This window comes from Notothenia rossii (genome assembly GCF_949606895.1).
Source record: "Notothenia rossii genome assembly, chromosome: 5".
NCBI classification, from domain to species: domain Eukaryota; kingdom Metazoa; phylum Chordata; class Actinopteri; order Perciformes; family Nototheniidae; genus Notothenia; species Notothenia rossii.
In genome coordinates, this window is record NC_136903.1 from 73,506,898 (window position 1) to 73,524,611 (window position 17,714).

At 40.1% G+C, this 17,714-nt stretch overlaps 1 protein-coding gene across 3 annotated transcripts in view; it reads right to left on the reverse strand.

Annotated features, from left to right (window-relative positions):
- The window catches only part of celsr2 (cadherin, EGF LAG seven-pass G-type receptor 2), a 60,383-nt gene that overhangs the window by 20,533 nt on the left and 22,136 nt on the right, over window positions 1–17,714 (reverse strand). For all 3 annotated transcript variants that reach the window (XM_079681261.1, XM_079681260.1, XM_079681259.1), the window contains exons 3-5: window positions 9,931–10,153; window positions 4,599–4,714; window positions 4,410–4,498 (exon numbers count right to left, since the gene is read on the reverse strand). In XM_079681261.1, coding sequence (XP_079537387.1) covers window positions 4,410–4,498; window positions 4,599–4,714; window positions 9,931–10,153 — 428 coding nt within the window. The remainder of the gene's footprint in view (window positions 1–4,409; window positions 4,499–4,598; window positions 4,715–9,930; window positions 10,154–17,714) is intronic.

Below are 17,714 nucleotides of genomic sequence, written 5' to 3' on the forward strand. Positions count from 1 at the left end.
TGGGCCGTCAGCTGGTCAGACAGGATTTGGGAGGAATTAGCCCGTCTCATGTGCAGAGATGATAGGAAGAGTTGGCTTAGTGCTGATGCAACAAAAACACACACATGAAGCGTCTGTTTTTCCTGTCTGGCCTTCTACATGAAGTTAAACCAGAATAGTCCTCGCCTCGGTTTGCATGAGCCTCTGGGAATGTAATCTCTTGACATTTGCTGTCTGGTCTTTTAATTTAAAAGCTAATTAAAACAACACCTAAATCCAGATATACAGTAGATTTCATTGGCTGGAGAAACATCTATAGCAGCTCTATCAGAGGACCCTTATTCCACACGTCCAGCTGTTCCTCAGTTCAGCCTGCAATTACATTTCTCTCACGTGAATTTATCTTTAGTTTTGATTAAATCTCCATGAGTCTCTCATAATGTGACTCTAACTGAGAGGCTGCAGTCTCCTCCATCCTGCACTCACTTAGTGTCTTGTGATCGCAGTGTGAAGAGTGTTAGTGATGAGAGAGCAATAATAGCACTACACCATCTGTTATAACAACATTCCACCTCACTCACTGTATGTATTTATTCTAAAATATGTGTGATATGGAATAGAGGGAAGAATACAACTTTATCGCCCACCAGGGACAAAAAACATGAAATGTATTTAACGAATACTGTAATCAAAAAGTAAAACAAGCAAACTAGTGAAAAAGACAGGGAGCCCGCAGCCATGCTAAATGCGCTGTATGAGGACCGTTCATCATCTTAGCTTATTAACATTTGGCAATAGGCACTAAATACAAAGTACATCTGAGGCCAATGGGCTTTAGTTTTGCAACTAAACTTAAAGGATTAACACATTTCTTCTGAGGGCAACATGAATGCATGTTCAAAAAGTCATAATCCATCCAGAAGTTGTGTAGACATTTCACACAAAAACTAAATGTCAAGTTTGTGTGGTGGCGTTAATATAAAACTCAGAGACCACAAAAGTTGAATCCACATTTGAGATTCATGACTGTCAATTTGTGCCATTATATCAAATAACCTTGAGACATTTAACTGGATAAGTGAGAACTTGTCAAAAGTTCACGAGTCAGTAGGATCCATTCTTCGGAGATCATAAATGCCGGGACAAAATTATATATATTTTGAGATGTATAAATAAAAGGTCTAAATGTTTATGCAAAACCAAAAAATATGGGTTGTGGCTGAATATAAGTTACTTAAACACCTCCCAGAATTCAGACTAAGGCTAATACCTACGGAAATGTTTATAGTTTTATCAATATCTTTATTTTGTGGCCATGAAAAGGCTAGCAATCCTCTGAACCCTGGAGCCAAGTAGATTAATAAAACTCCAGACTTTTGTAAATCATTTCAAAGACTGACTTGAAAGCTGTTGCGTCACCTAAGAAGATTAACATTTTCAGAGACGCTTAATTGGCGGCCCAGTCTGTACAGAGATATATTAGAAACATTTATCAAGTTTTCTTTCACGCACAACAGGCCCTGTTGTGAAGCGAGGTTCCCACAGGAAGTCCCGGCGCTTATTTTCTTGACTGTGAGACTTGTTGTTCAACACTGAAATGTTAAGTAGACGGAGACAGAAGCTGAAGGTGGCTTTGACTTTTCAGTTGATGCTCCTTGACGCCAATTTGTTACAAATTTGTTGATGATGAAACAAGCAAACATGCGGTGTGAATTGCCAAAGGTGAAATCATCCGACATGCTCTTTTCCACGGTTTTCCCTTTGCTCTGAAAGCTGTGAGGCAGGCAGCGCTCCAGAGTGGGCGCTCCTTTCTCTGACCTCTGCTGTCATCAGTCACGGCTGTTGACTCTCCAATAATGACCGTCTGTCAGGACGTCTCTCCGCCGCACAAAACCCCGGCCTGACAGCACTGATTGGAACGCACATATTTGTTCAACACCAAATTAAACACTGCTCTCGCTCGCCGCTACAGGGGCTTATGGGAATATGAGTTCCCTGTCACAGAGGATGGCAGGGGTTATGCTGGAAGATCATGGCAGCAAGCAACACAAATATGGGATCTAAGATTGACTAGAAAAACCATAGCAACAAGAGGGGTCGGCCCTGAAGCGCAGCGTCTCCGCTCAAAGCCCGAGTCAATACTTCTCTGGGCTTTTCTTTACCCTCCTTTTGCTCCTCTGCTGCTCCTCGCTGGAGAACAGAGCGAGAGGGGCACCTTCCCCGGGGCCGCATCATTCACTGCCCAACACAAAGGCAGCGGTCATTGCCATTCTCCACAGCCCCCCACCATCCTGAAAGCCACATTTCAATCTAAAATGCCCCCTCCCCGCCTCACCCTGCCCCACCACCTGCGGACAGGGACGGGTCAGAGTGGGCCGCTGTGGGAGGAGCCATGTTTCTACCTCAGCGGCCCACAGGATGTGCAGCGAAGGGGATTAGTTCAGACCGCAGACTCTTCTGGAATATTAAGTGCTAAAATATGCTATGCATTCAATAATGAATGGGGAAATGTTCCATTGGTTACACTTTACTATACAGGTAAAAGTATATGATATGATATAATATATAACATATTGTAGAATGTAATGCATCATTCTTGATCTATTGAAAGTTATATCATGAATTCTTGTGGAAATGTTTCTGTGAGTTTGTAAGATAAGTTATGCTTTTAATAAATCATAAATAATAAAAGTGAACTTCATGCATTCATTTATATGCCACCAAAGCCCTTATCCAGTAAGATAGAAATATATAATGCTGACCTCAACAAATGTGCTTATGAAATAACAACTTCACTTAATACATTTAACTTGAGTAAGACCGCTAACAAACAAATAGTTAACTTATCGACTAGAAAGGGTAAGCTGATTTTTTTATCAAACAAGTAGTCTGAGGAAAACATGTTGCTCTTGCAAACTTGACATTACCAGAATCGAGTCCTCTTCAAACATTCAGCACACTTACAGATGTAAAACCAACAGGTCAGTGAGACAACAAAAGAGCCAGAGACTCATTTAATGTGATGGTTTTGTACAAAGTGATTAATGGGACTATAATGTCTCCTTGGCACAGAAGCAGCTAGTTTTCATCCAAAAGTCGACAAGATTTTCCCCTTCATCACTTCTTCTGGCTCAAATTGACACGGCCGTGTTATCATAGACATTGAATAGAAAATGTGAGCAGCGGGGGTGTTGCCGGGCAACATCTTTATGATGCAAAGTGACTTCCTCAATAGACTAAAATGTGACATCCTGTGTGTCGGTCCTGGCTGGGAAAGTACTGAGAGAGCAGAGACAACAGCTCCATACATTCCTCCACAGATTGAGTTGTTGTGGTGTTCTTATGGAGAATGTGTATTAGTCAAAACATATTTGAGCATGTCTGGAGAAACGCTGCCTTCCCACTCTCTTGTTTTCATGTATTCACCCCCCCCCCCCCCCCCCCCCTCACATCTTTCGTCTCACCCTCCATCAGTGTCTCACGTTGGCTCTCTTCCAGATCATCAGCAGCGAGTCTTTAGTCTGAGCAGCGCTAAAGAGGCGAACAACAAATGTACACAACTAACTTCACCCACTAAAGACTGTCCTCTATGGATGTCCTGAAGATAAAGCTTTTTATTGAGACAGCACGTCAGTCTGCAGTGCAATACATTGGCATGTGTGGGTCTACAGATCAGACCTCTGATTCCCCCTGAATATTTACAGGAACTATGTCTGGTATTTTACTGCCTCACCTGATGAGGGGCGTAGCAGTACACAGACTTAACCAAAGGTATGTCAGCAACTGTGTATTATTTATAATAACCAAATGAGAAAAACACCTCCTAAGAATACAGTGAGGATTCACCACAGTCACCATGTATAGTACGACATATTGCTAAATATACTTTATGGCTTTGTTTTAGAGAGTGAGAAGATTTATAACAGACTCGTGTCTAAACAAAGTTTGGCTCGTGACTCGTGGCAAAGTTCCTTCAGCTTCAGGCCACAGATTCTTGCTTGAACCATTTTTCTTTAAATTATATTTCCGCATGTCATAGCTAACTATGAGACAGTAAATCTGCTCTGAGCATCTCACCATACAATACCCAAAAGGCAAAAAAAGACCTGCCCTCATGTCTTAACATTTTTAAGATTTTTGAAACATTAATTTCAGAAGTTTTAATACCAATAAAACTTATTTTTAGGATTAATGAATACAATTCATTTTTAAACTTTTAAGGATCAGTGGGAACCCTGGTACAGTAAAATAATCAATGGGTCTTTCTCAACATTTAAAACACAAGTGTTTGGATAATTCATCGCCAGTTTACAACCGTCACACTAGTTGTTATTCGTCTACATTGAGAAGAAGAGTACGACAGATGAATACTCAATAATAAATGAAAACGTATCATGAATCACTTTCTGTTCATTATTCATAGATCATACCTTGTTGTAGTAGTGGACCTCCACCACGTGCCACTGGCCGTCGCTGACTCCTCCGAGGATGAACGGGGAAACTGTCGTTTTGGTCTCACCTGTGAAACAATGAAAGATGTGAATGACTCGGGACAAAGATATTTTGAAACTGACTAAATAATTTTCAGTCAATCCTGAAGATAACTATAACTGTTCTACCTGCGGAGAAGGTGAGCTGTATCTGCTCATTGATGATTTCCATGGCCAGGAAGTCGTGTTTCTCATTGAAGCGTCCGTTGTACAGTAACAAACCGTTTGGCTCTTTAGTAGCAAACCTGAAAAAAAAACAACCAAGGAATTAAAGCTTAAGGCTGGTGTTGCATTTTTTATTTCTCTAATTGAAAGACGAAAACTAAACTAAATGTATTATTTATCTTAGTAACAATTGTCTGTTTATTAAAAGTATGTCTTCAATTGGAACGTATTGGATTGAGTGACACAGACCGGTAGAAGTCACATTGTTAATTTTGGTCTTTTAATTATATGTGTTGAAATTAAGAAAAATGTTGTGTAACAAAAGCCTTTAAAAATATGTACAAATGACAAACACACACATGTTCTGTAAGACAGTGTCAGCCATGCTCTACGTAGCAGAGAAAAGAAAGAGGGCAATTGTTTCCTTTGACCCATTTAAAAACCATCCATACTATCCCCTCTCTTTCACCTTGCTCAGCCTTCACACCGGAGTGCTACAGTAATGCAGTGTGACGTGTAGCTGACTATCCTGAAGACGAGCTCAAGATTTAACAATGCAGCGGCCTGACAAAGATCACTGAACAGATAATGAGGTTAATCATAAACACAAGGCCGAGTCAGAGGAAAACGCAGACACAGTGAAGGAATGTCGAATCTGCGTGCCATGAATAGATACCACATTAACTGCCACACTGCCACACAGAGACAGAAAACTAGGGCAATGTCAAAGAAGCAGAATGGGGGAAGTAAAGAAGAAGCGCTTGAGAAGGCAGTTCGGAGTGACGACATCGACAGTTTCAAAATATATTTTCTCGAGAAGGAGAACACAGACAGCTGCTGTAACTATAACCTTAGTTTCAGATTTCTGTTTGCATCTTGATGGGGAAACTAGATCGCCCCGGGCCGCCATGATGCATGATCCTTGCACATTAATGCACATTTCAATATATCTGCGCCCACATGGTTCAAACTCGGGGACCTGATAGCCCACAGTGCCTCACTCTTGATGTGGGATCACAGTATGTGGTGGAGCACATGTTTAAAAATATCATGCTTTACCTGTCAGCTGTAGTCTGTGGTCGTAAATCTGATTCTGTGGAAATGGGTCACTGGGATGTGTAAAAGTGTGTTATAACAAGAAAAACATCCGGCACTAACTACCGGATTTATACATTAAGATCCCACAGGGGACGTAACAATGAGTGTCCTGTGCACATCTGCCAACTGAGAGGCATGTGTGGCTTACTGGCATCTGTGTTTACTCGTCATTTACAAGCAGCTTCATTTACTTCAAAATTAATAATGACTTATTATTTTAAAAAGATCAATCTCAGACTTACCATGAAACACTGAAAACCCACAAAGATAGTGTTCCTTTCTTCTGTGTTTAAACCCCAGACAAGCTGTTTTTTAAAGAAATATGACATTCATATATCCACATATCTATACTCTCAGACAACATGAGCAGCCGCCCACCCCCATTCTTTAAGACTTCAGGGTTTGAGGGTAAACTGTATATTTGTGCAATATTCTTCAGCTGGAGAGGAGCCAGGGGGCACGGCACCGCTGACCTGCTTACTGAGAAAAGCCATGATCATGACCTCGGAAGAAAGAGGATGGTGAGTCTCCAGCTGATAATAACAGCAGATATAGAGCAGTCAGATGGCGTCTACATATCCAGTTAAGAAAACAGAACGCCAGCTAGAATCAGGGTCTAGTCTATTACTCTTCACTAGGCTGGCAGCCTTTGACGGATCGATTTAAAAGGCTTCTCCGCATTGCCCCCCGGAGCCCTTTGGACTATGAAGGTAATCATCCGGAGCTAAATACTGACTCATCTGGCATCACTGCGTGTCACATTAGGCAGCCATCAGTAAAAATAACAACCAGTCTGCCCTTATGTATAGAACTGTGTCACGCAATGCTAACATGCTGCAATTCACAGGATGTGTGCAGTGGGGAGGAAAAAAATAGCCCCCCTATTGATTTTATAACCTGAATCAAGATACAGAAATCTGCGCTAGATGACATAATTGTTGTAAACAGATAGGAAATGAAGGAGGAGCCTTGTTGGCTTAAAAAGTTTTAAGAATATTTGAGTTCTGGGGATGGCAGTGTCAGTAGGTCAATTCACCAATTTGGTCTGGACTGATATATGATCTAATCCATTCAATGGATATTAAATTCTCTACAGATATTAATGTTCCCTGAAGGATGGGTTTTCCTGACTTGTGTTTCTCTGACTTTGCATCTAGCGTCACAATGAGAGGGACATTTGAGTTGTATAGTCAAATATTGTAGATGATTTGCTACAGTTTTTTTGGTCAATGCCAAGATATATTTGGATAGAAACCAATAGGGTTTACTTCGGTTTATTGCCAAATTCTTGACAAAATCTTTTTGATCAGCCTAAGATCTACATAATGTTTAGTGTTAATTTGCACATGTTATCATGCTAAGATACATCTCAAATAATTGCTAAATATCAACATGTTTGTATTATCATCATAATGGTGCTGGGCTGCAGTATGGCCTCTTTAAGCTGCTTTTGGTCCAACATGGCTGTACCTCTTGAGTGAGTTGGCCCAAGACCTAAACATGAGTTCAGACACAGAGAATATTGGAGATATTTCAATGTTAAATTCTAGGAATGTTGTTTGGGCTCATCCCAAAAAAGTAAGCACCTTTATTTGTGAAGCCTCAGCCTTAATCGAGAGCTCATCAGCACAAAGCTGTTATAGAATGAGACCTAAAATTAGCCGTCACTGTGAGAGAACAAGATCCACATCCTGAGCCGTTCATCTTAACAGAAGCTCTTTCAGCGAGAACTCGATCAGTGCGGGCTCAGGTGACAGAGCTACTTATTGACCTCTCCTACCTCAGGCTCTCAGGATCGGCACTTTTTACACAGATTCTGTGACCTTCCAGTGAAATGTAGACCACTTTCAAAACTGGTTTGAGCAGTTCTCCATCCAATAAAACTGTCATTTGAACCTTGCTTAAAGAAGGGCCGAAACCATAAAGCTTACAAGGGGGATATTATTTCCACCAGCAGCCATTGTGAGTGCCAACCGCCGCCAAGCACGTCTAAGGTGACGGGGAACACAATGAGAAGAGCTAAACGGCAGGACACATTCCCTGTGATGCCATCCCAGAGGTGATACGTGTTGTGCCTTGTTGTGACAGAAATCAAACAGAAATGACGGCTTATATCTTTGATTACATTTCATCATTACAATTCATGCCGGGAGGAGGTCCCGCTGATTATGCATGTGTTCAGTTTTCACAGCTCATCTGTTCGTCTCTATAGCACCTCCCCCTCTACAAACCCCCATCAAATGCTCAACCAACAAAAGCTTCAATTTCCTCAACTGCTTCACCTGCATCCTAATAACTCATTCGGAAAGTTGCTCATCTTTGGGAAAATACATTCACAACCATATAGGTATGTAAATCGACACTGCCATTAGGTGGAAAGAAACGACTGAAACCGCGTTAAAAGTAAAACTGTCTACTTTTAAAACTAACCTAATACATTTTACATGAAGAATTTGCAGGTTTTTCTTTTTATGCAGTGTAGGAAAAACAACAAACCTTGGGCTTAGATCTTTGCTGTTATTACTAAATGCTAATTGTGCCATGAGATATCACCTCCAGCTCTCAGAGAAAGTGCCAGCGTTAGCAAAGACATCTAATCGTCATTAATCCCTTCAGGGAAAAGTCCCGAACACGGTCTAAAAGGAGATTATTTTTCAGTCTGCTATTGTTTTCCTTTTCTAAAATGTCTTGAGAAATATATTTAACAGGCAAATGAGGCAAAGTTTTCCTATCCTGTAGATGTAGGTCGTCGTATGTTGTTGTACAACTTGTTACCACCTCTGAGGCAAATCTGCGAAACGAAACAAAAACAAACCCAAATCTGACTTTAAAACTGTGAAATAAATACATAGTGACTACAATGGGGCAGCTTAACCTTCTATAGTGGTTGTCTTAAGTGTTTTGTTTTTTTAAATATGATCCCTTCCTGAATGTAATCTGTATTTCAAAGACACTTCCGAACACATCTCTGGTTAAACACACGATTTAAAGAGATGCTTTTGCATGACTCTTTGTTGAGAAACTGTTCTACAGATCTGATGGTTAAATGAACTAATCAATTAGTCAACAAAATAGTATGAGTGTTGATTAACTAAGAATGTTTTCAGTCGACGACAGCCCTAGACTGCAAACTCATCTAAAGCCGACCTCTGCCTGGCGTCACCTTGGTGAGGGAGACTGTCCTGAAATAAGCCAGCTGCTGACTCACAGCTCAAAGTGACCGAAGACACTGACTGTAACAAGATCAGACTCACTTCTGGCTGCAGGATCAACATCCTTATGTTATGCAAGTTACACAGCTCCTACTTTTACCTCCCAGCGCAGTGTGCACACCTCTAATGTGGTTCTGTATTAATAGCACAGGAACTATATTCTGACACCAAAGTGGCTCTCGGTAAATGGCTATTGTTCAGCGAGTCCATTAGGGCTATTAAACACCATTATGGTTACATAAATGTGAGGTGGGGGGAGCACACTTCAGGGGGTAGCTGGAGAGTGTGCATGCAGAAGCAGGGTGTGGGGGTGGAGTGAACAGATGATTGAAAGGCGATGGAGCAGCTAAGGTGATCCAGGTGAGCAAGAGCTGGCAGAGGTGGGAAGTAATGAAGTACAAATACTTTGTTATTGTACTTAAGTACATTTTTCTGGTATCAGTACTTTATTCCACTACTTATTTTTCTGACGACTTTTTACTTTTACTTCTTACATTTTGAAAACAAATACCTGTACTTTCTACTTCTTACATTTTCAAAACAGGCTCGTTACTTTAGTTTTAATCTCTGTTTGGTGGCGTGATCATTATTATTTAGAGTCATTGCGTGCCTATTTATTTTAACACGATCCGTGCATCCATCATTTCCTGATCTTCTCCAAAGAAGAAGGACCAATGAAAACGTTCTCATTGTTTGCCGTTGTTCAGCATGGAAACATTCATTAGCTAACAATGAAATTATTGTTTTATAAATATAAAGGGAGGTCAGTTACTCTTTAAAACAGCTGGTAGTTATGGGTACTTTTTACTTAAGTACATTTCGAAGCCCATACTTCTTTACTTTTACTTGAGTAAAGACGTTTAGTCAGTACTTCTACTTTTACCAGAGTATTTTTAAACACGAGTATCTGTACTTCTACTTGAGAAAAGGATATGTGTACTTTTCCCATCTCTGGTAGCTGGTGTTAGGGAGGCGGAGGGGCTTACGTGAGAGAGAGGGTGAAGTGGAAGCGCTGGCGGAGGCCCTTGAATGTCAGGAAGGAGTGCGGGGGGAAGTTGCGTGTGGTCATCTCGCAGTAGGGCTTCTCGTAGCCGCTCGACGGACACTCGCACTTAAACCCGCCGACCAGCAGGTTGACGCAGGAGCCGCCGTTCTTGCAGACTCCCGGGGCGCAGCGGCCAGAGCGGGACGACAGCTCGCAGCGATCTCCTAGAGACGGAGAGAGAAATGAGGATTAATATTGTTTATGGCAGACAGCATCACCTCAGACCTGTGGCTTCCACCTCAGGGGACCCTCACTGCCGTTTCCTTTCTGTGCCTGCAGCTGTCCCATATGTGCCTGAAATAAACAGCTTCACTGTTTAAATCATACAGGAGTGGATGGAAATAATAATGAAATTGCTAACTAAACAGAAAGCTGACTCAAGAAGTATGAACAGTTTTCTCTTCGACTGTCTGAAGTTTCAATGTTTCTCCATCCTCTGTGTCACACCCAGTGTGACTCCCCCCCTCCCTCAGGGAATATGTTTGCAGTTTTTTGCTGCATTCCGATTTACACCTCGATGTCTAAAAGCTGTGAGTTAGAAGTATTTTTGCATTCAGACTCTGAAGACATCAAACGGAATTATAGCATTTTCCAAGGAATGCTGATTATTTTTAGATTATTCATACCTTACAATAATGATGAATTTTTTAGAAATAAAAAACAGAATTAAGAAGTAGCGTCCTATCCGACAGCAAATCACATAAAAATATATTTTGAAGCTAAAATACAAAACCATATGCTTATAAATCAGACTTTAAATAATCAGATGAAATCAAGTTTATTGCATCAGATAAAATGTAGTCATATTGCCCTGAGCCATTGATGGGTTCAAACACTTTTTCCTCATATCCTGTTAATATAAAGGCAGACAGATTTGTTCTGATGTTCTTTATCTTCTTCGATTACTGAATATGTTGGGGTTTGGGACAACTCATTTGAAGACCATGTTCTTTATAAAGTAAAGAATGATTAACCAAGAAAAATAATCAGATTAATCAATAACAAAACAAAAGCGTTAGTTGCAGCACTTTATCAGTGAAATCCCGATGGTCTGTCACACCAGGACAACAAAGCAAACAGTGGAGAGAGTGAGGGGACGTTTAGTGCAGCAGTCAGACGTACAGAGACACTGAGACTGTGTCCTCTGACTGAGACTCTGTCCTCTGACTGAGACTCTGTCGGCCATCGCCCGGCTCACATGTGCCGTTTGTCCCGATCCTCTGGATGCGAGGCTGCAGCAGTTGCTCAGGCGGGACTGTACGCTCCCATGCATGAGCTGGAATTTGTGTCAAAGCCTCTCAGTCAGCAGAGTGGAAGACTTCCGCTGTGCACCACTGTAACGCTGACACACACACACACACACACACACACACACACACACACACACACACACACACACACACACACACACACACACACACACACACACACACACACACACACACACACACACACACACACACACACACACACACACACACACACACACACACACACACACACACACACACACACACACACACACACACCTTCCCCTGATACACAGGCCCTTTATTTACTCTCTCAGTCTCACTATTAATCACTCTATTCACAGTCCTCTGAAAGCAAGTTTGTTTTCTCATTCTGGCTGGGGTGCACTATTCAGGCAAAGTAAAAAGAAGAGATGCAAGATGATAATGACATGTTGAACTATTTTGATGAGCAGAAATCATTTTGGACTGCGACCACGAAGGGTCATTCAGAACACAGCGACTAAACGTTCAGCTTTCACTTAAAATAAAAAGATTTAAAATCATTGCTTAGTATTAAGGAACAACAAATTAATGCTTTAAAGTTTTGTAATAACTAAATGAAAACAAACACATTTGGGTTGCCAGGTTGTGGAACCACATTCTGCCAACTTGTTTCTCCTGATTACATATTTATTTAATAATAAGGGAGAAACTCCTCCAGTGAACTTTTGACCTCCTGGAGGAAAGCTGCAGAGCTTCAAGGCAAAACCGTTGTTAAAGATTTACTAACATTTATAACTTCAGCACTGAGGCCTCATTGTTAAGCTAGAAGACCCTCAGAGTTTTATTCATGGGGTTTATTTTATTTTTATGTCCACTACCTCACATTGCAAACGTTTGTTAAATTATTTGTATTAACCACAGGTCTGCAAGACAGTAACACGTTGTCTTTTAACCTGAAGCAATCATTGACAACTTTGTAAGTCTACCCTTCTCCAAAGTGACCATTCACCCTCATGTTCCTCCTGATGACAAACAGCCGGCTGGAAAGTAAGCCTTTTCTGGTAGTGCTGTCTGCCTCGCTATTAATTCAGCAACTCACAGTAGGCAATAAAATACTTGTGTTTCTTTAGGCAGTCACAATGGTCGAACACGGAGCTGTATTTATTAGAGCTGCTTGGCTGGCTCAGTCACAATGACACTTGGAAAACACATATCTAACAGCACATTTTGGTACATATGTCTACAGCCTCACTGATTCCTGACAAATGCTTTTCCATGTTCAGCTCATCCCTGTGGGACGTCTCCCCCACAACGGCTTTACGTTGCCAGGTGAGCGGCCCAGCGGGGCGGGGACTGGCTCAGAGTCACCTACAGAGTATCCTGATCAATAATTCAAACACGTCTACTGTGCTCTATTTACACACCTATATAAGTCAACACACTGAACGCTGCCAGCATCAATCATTAAGGTGGCAAATAACTCAGGAATCCTGTTTTCAGTAAGAGACGATTCAGCACTTTGACAATCTGTACATACAGTACCGGTATATACTGATTGAACATTTACTGGCATTGTATAAACATAGGGCAAACACTATAGTTTGCAACCACACAATGCAATAACAGAATTAAAAGCTATTGCAAAGGACATCTCATATTTACCTTCACTTAATAACCAGGGCTGCACAATGTATTGTTTTAGCATTGACATTGCAATAGCCACAAAGAGAACATGCAATTTCAAGTAAGGCTTCCCACTTCCAAGATTTATCCACAAGAGGAGTCTGTCCGACACAATATTATGTACTCTGATTAAAAGGCTCTTTGATACATAACGTTTGTAGCTAGTGAGTGCATACTCATTATTAGCCATCCACCACAACCAGAAAAGGAGCGGGGAATGGGATATAAAACAATAAAAAGTCTGTAAAAATAAAATAAAACTGTTAACGCAGTTGTATGAAAAATATTTTAGCTACAGAGAGGATGATGAACAAAAACAGGTCTGCTGAAAACCCCTGTATCTTTAAAATGACAATATACATTGCAAACAAATAGGTTTTTCCAATCCCTAACATAACCAGCTCTGCCGATCCATTAGCAAAATTACTCTTGTTTATCTTAGACATAAAATGAAAGTGATATATTATCTGTTATATGGGTTTTTGGCATTTAATGGCACTTAGAGTTCATCATAAATTGATCCATGAGAGACACACGGACACACATACACACACACAATAACAAATGTGACATATCAGCCTGATATGTATGTGGCAAAAACAACCAGGTTCAGAGACAGCTTCATCCCGCAGGCAATAAGATTGTTACACAACTGAACTGCTGAAACAATTTCATAACATTCATCTGCTACTTATTTATCTATTATCTATTATATCATTCCAATAACTTGTATATAGACTCGTATTGCACTATTCCACTTTTTTTTTTCTCACTTTTTTTAAAAACTATTTTTCTTTTGTATTACTTTTAAGATAGTATATTTTAATATTGTTTTAATATTGTCTGCTTATCTGTATTATTGTGTTGCATTATTGGAGAAGCCTGTTACCTAAGATTTTCAACGACATAATTACTCTGTAGCTATGTTAGTTTGACAATAAAGAACCTTGAACCTTGCTGATTGAACAACGTCCTGAAATACAGTCTGCAGCAGATCTTCACTCTAAAAACACACCAGCTCATGTTTGTCTAAGACCAGTAAACACTCAGAAGCAGTGTGCAGTTGTTCAATATTAAATCGTTAAACCTGACAAGAGAATAAATAAAAGATGTAGTGTCGCTGTGCACCACACATGTGTTTCCTCAGAGATCTTAAACCTGAGCAGGTGTGTTTGAGCTGCTGAGGAACAGATGAGCTTCATCAACACGGAGACAAAGACAACAAGCTCAAGAGCTGCAGGCGGGATCCACTTCCACTGAAAAACACACAGATAAGTCCTGTGACGACCAGGAGGTCAGGATGTGCGCAGGACCAGGATGATGAGATATGGTGATCAAACACAGATACCGATCTATATCTGAAATCAAATCTTCTCGTCACGTTGAGCGTCATCTAGAGCCAGAAACACTTCTCACGCAGAGCCAAGACCAGAAAAAGTACTACATTAAATACACCTTTCCTTTATTACTTGGATATATTCGTCATATTTTTTATTTTAATTTCTGTCATTCTGTGATCATTTATGACACTTTGTAGTACTGATTTTTTGCTTTAAATACAGTATGCTATTATGCACCAAACACCAAGGCAAATTCCTTTTCTAATAAGCTTGATCAATCATAATCAAAATACATACTTTTTCTACCTCTGTCTTTCTCTCTGTTTGTTTTCATTCATATATACATCTACTATTTACTACTCATAGAGGCATTCAATGCTTAAGAAAACGTTTTAAAACTCTCATCGAATGTCCTCATCAAAAGTGATACAATCAGCCAATCAGTTTGAACCAATGCTGAGCTTGTAGATTGTATATTAAATGTAGTTTCTCCATCAGTGTCATTAAATCATTCATCGTCATTGTCATGTCCCTTACATTCCACAGGGTAAAGTCTACAGATATATGTAACAAATGTAAAAAAGAGAGCACTTGTGAGGGTTTATGGATCAGTAATGATGACTGAACATTATGTGTCTGGCAACACATTTGTTTTTGTATCCATGCCATCTCTCAGAGTCAAATTGAAGTGCTTGGCATGTGTGGATTTCAAACACTGGTGTGAGGTGATTTGAAAAAATATTCACAGGATTTTCCTCCAAAATCATGTCTGCAGTTTAACACCACAAATGGATTGTCAATTATTCAAAGAATTACCAGAGAAGAAGGGACTTTCTCATCACATGTCAGCAGTTAGCTGATGAATGATCATCACACACACATGGAATATGCTACCATTCAGTGAATTTAAAACAGATGAAAAAAAAGTAAATTGCTCAGATCGTATGCTTTCAAAGAAACATGAGAGAAAAAGGAGGATGACATCTTGTTCTTCAACATCTACAGAATGACTCAGCCGAGCCAAATCATCACAGCAAAGATGATGGCTGCTATATTTTTTCATTTTCTTTCCCGCTACCATCTGGCAACGCCTACGGTCCAACACACACACACACACACACACACACACACACACACACACACACACACACACACACACACACACACACACACACACACACACACACACACACACACACACACACACACACACACACACACACACACACACACACACACACACACACACACACACACACACACACACACACACCCTCACAGAAGAAACACATTCATCTCATACAACTCGACATGTTCTGCATATTGGATTTAAGCACCTTGGTCCAAACCACGTGCTGATAGATATTAATGTAGTCGATTGTGGTCCATGCTATAGGATGAAAATACACTCACTTTACCCACTCACACACACCCTGCGTCTCTGCCGATTGACGCTAAAAGCACCTACAGTTCAGCTCCCACCCACTGCTGCTGTGCACAGGAATATGTGAGTGCCACTCAACCTGGACTCAGAGTGACTGAGCCCACACATTCACATGCCCAACACTATTTCAGGCTTCATAAACAGCGGAATAAATAGGTGAAAAATCCTTTTAATGTTTGACGAGGAATAATGGAATAATGTTTTTACAGAGAGCAAAACAGTGGCTTGAATATATCTGTGCTTTCTGCCTTCTTTAGATATTTATTATAACTGAAAAAAGGTTAATATTGTTTAGGCAACACTGATTTTTCATAATTTCTGACTCTCTTTTTTACAATTAAAACACGATGTACCCTTACTTGTTGTACTTAAGTTTTGAATAATCTCAAGTGCAAGACATATTCAGGCCTTCAACTGAAGTAAAATACCAATATGACAGTATGAAATACACTGCATTCTCAATTCAACTTGATAAAATAAATATCTTGCATTAATAATCTGTATGTTAATTTGATTAATAATTAAACATCAGAATGTGTAAAGGGACTAAAGCTGTTGAGTGGAATAAAAGTAAAAAGAGCTGAGATTAAATAACTCAAAATAGTACATAAGGACGATACTTGAGTTAATGTACTTAATGTTACTTTATATTTAACAAACCAAGTAGTACAGCTTCAAAGAAAAGACAAAACTCTAAATCCCATTTAAAAGTCAGAGTTTGACCCACTTAACCTCTCAACAAAAAGATGGGGCAACTACCCACATATTCATATCGTATACATTTGCATATTTTAATTTGCTTCCTCTTTAAACTCTTTTCAACTTCTTCCGGTCCCGTAAAACAGAACGTGTGAGCAGACAGTCTTTAACCCTTTGAGGATGTGAATAATTTTTGGGGCAGAGACTGAATAACAAGTCCTGCAACCGGTAAGTAATTCATCTGCCAACAGTAATTAATGAATCCTTAATTAGCGCTGCAACTAGAAGCTTCTGTTCTCTCCTTCATACTAAATACATACTGTGTGTATTGTGACATTTTTGTAACCCAAGTATTTTTACCACGGGGCATTTTACAACCAGGGGACACTCTCCATCTGTAGCCATCAATAATTCATAATTTCCTTCCCTTTTCCACTCAGCGAAACTGACGTTGTTTCCTTTATAAAGTAAAGATTTCTTTGGAGAACCCCCAGCGTCCAAATAGACATGAGTGAGGAAACAGAGCCTTGTTATATCATCTGTCTCCTGTTCTTTGAAACTGTCCACTCCTACAGCTCAGGATGAAGCTGAGAGTGTAGGTGTAAAACACGAAAGTATGCAGGTAGAGCAGGTTATTCAACGGCAGCATAAATAGAAATGGATTTTGACGACAAATGCAGCAAAATGAAGTTTAAAAAAAATCAGAAAGCAAGAATAAAATTGTGGTTTAAGCCACCTCACTTCTGGTAAATGCACCAGATAAAACGCAAACAAACAGACTTAACTAACTGTGACATTAGGACTTCACAGTATATACACTTTTAACTCTGATTGCGATGTTAACCTGGATGATAAACACACTGTGCATGACTTATTTTCCACACATTTTTCAAGCATCAGTAGATCAAAATAGCACTTGATCATTCTTTTTTTAATATATTCAACAAGCAATCGTTTGTATTTAAGCAGTAAACTGTTGCATTATCCCAAGTAATGTCTCACCAAGACATTCAACAAAATTATCGTTTGTCACATATTTCCCTCCTATCGGAAGTCCCTGTGTAGCGTTCAGCTCTAATTAAAACATCTACTTTTGGCGTTTACCGAAATGCAAAGCAACTGTTGACTTGAGCTGAGGCTGCCTGCAACAGATCAATAACTCATCACTCAGCCTTTGTCTGCGAGGATACGGCCATCAGTGTACTGGACAGTCTGCGTCTATAAAGAGCCAGGTTCAATAAAGAGTTGAAGAGGGGAGTGAAGGGGACAGATGCGGACATTAAAGCCCCCATGGGATCTTTGTGAGGAAGAAGAAATTAACATT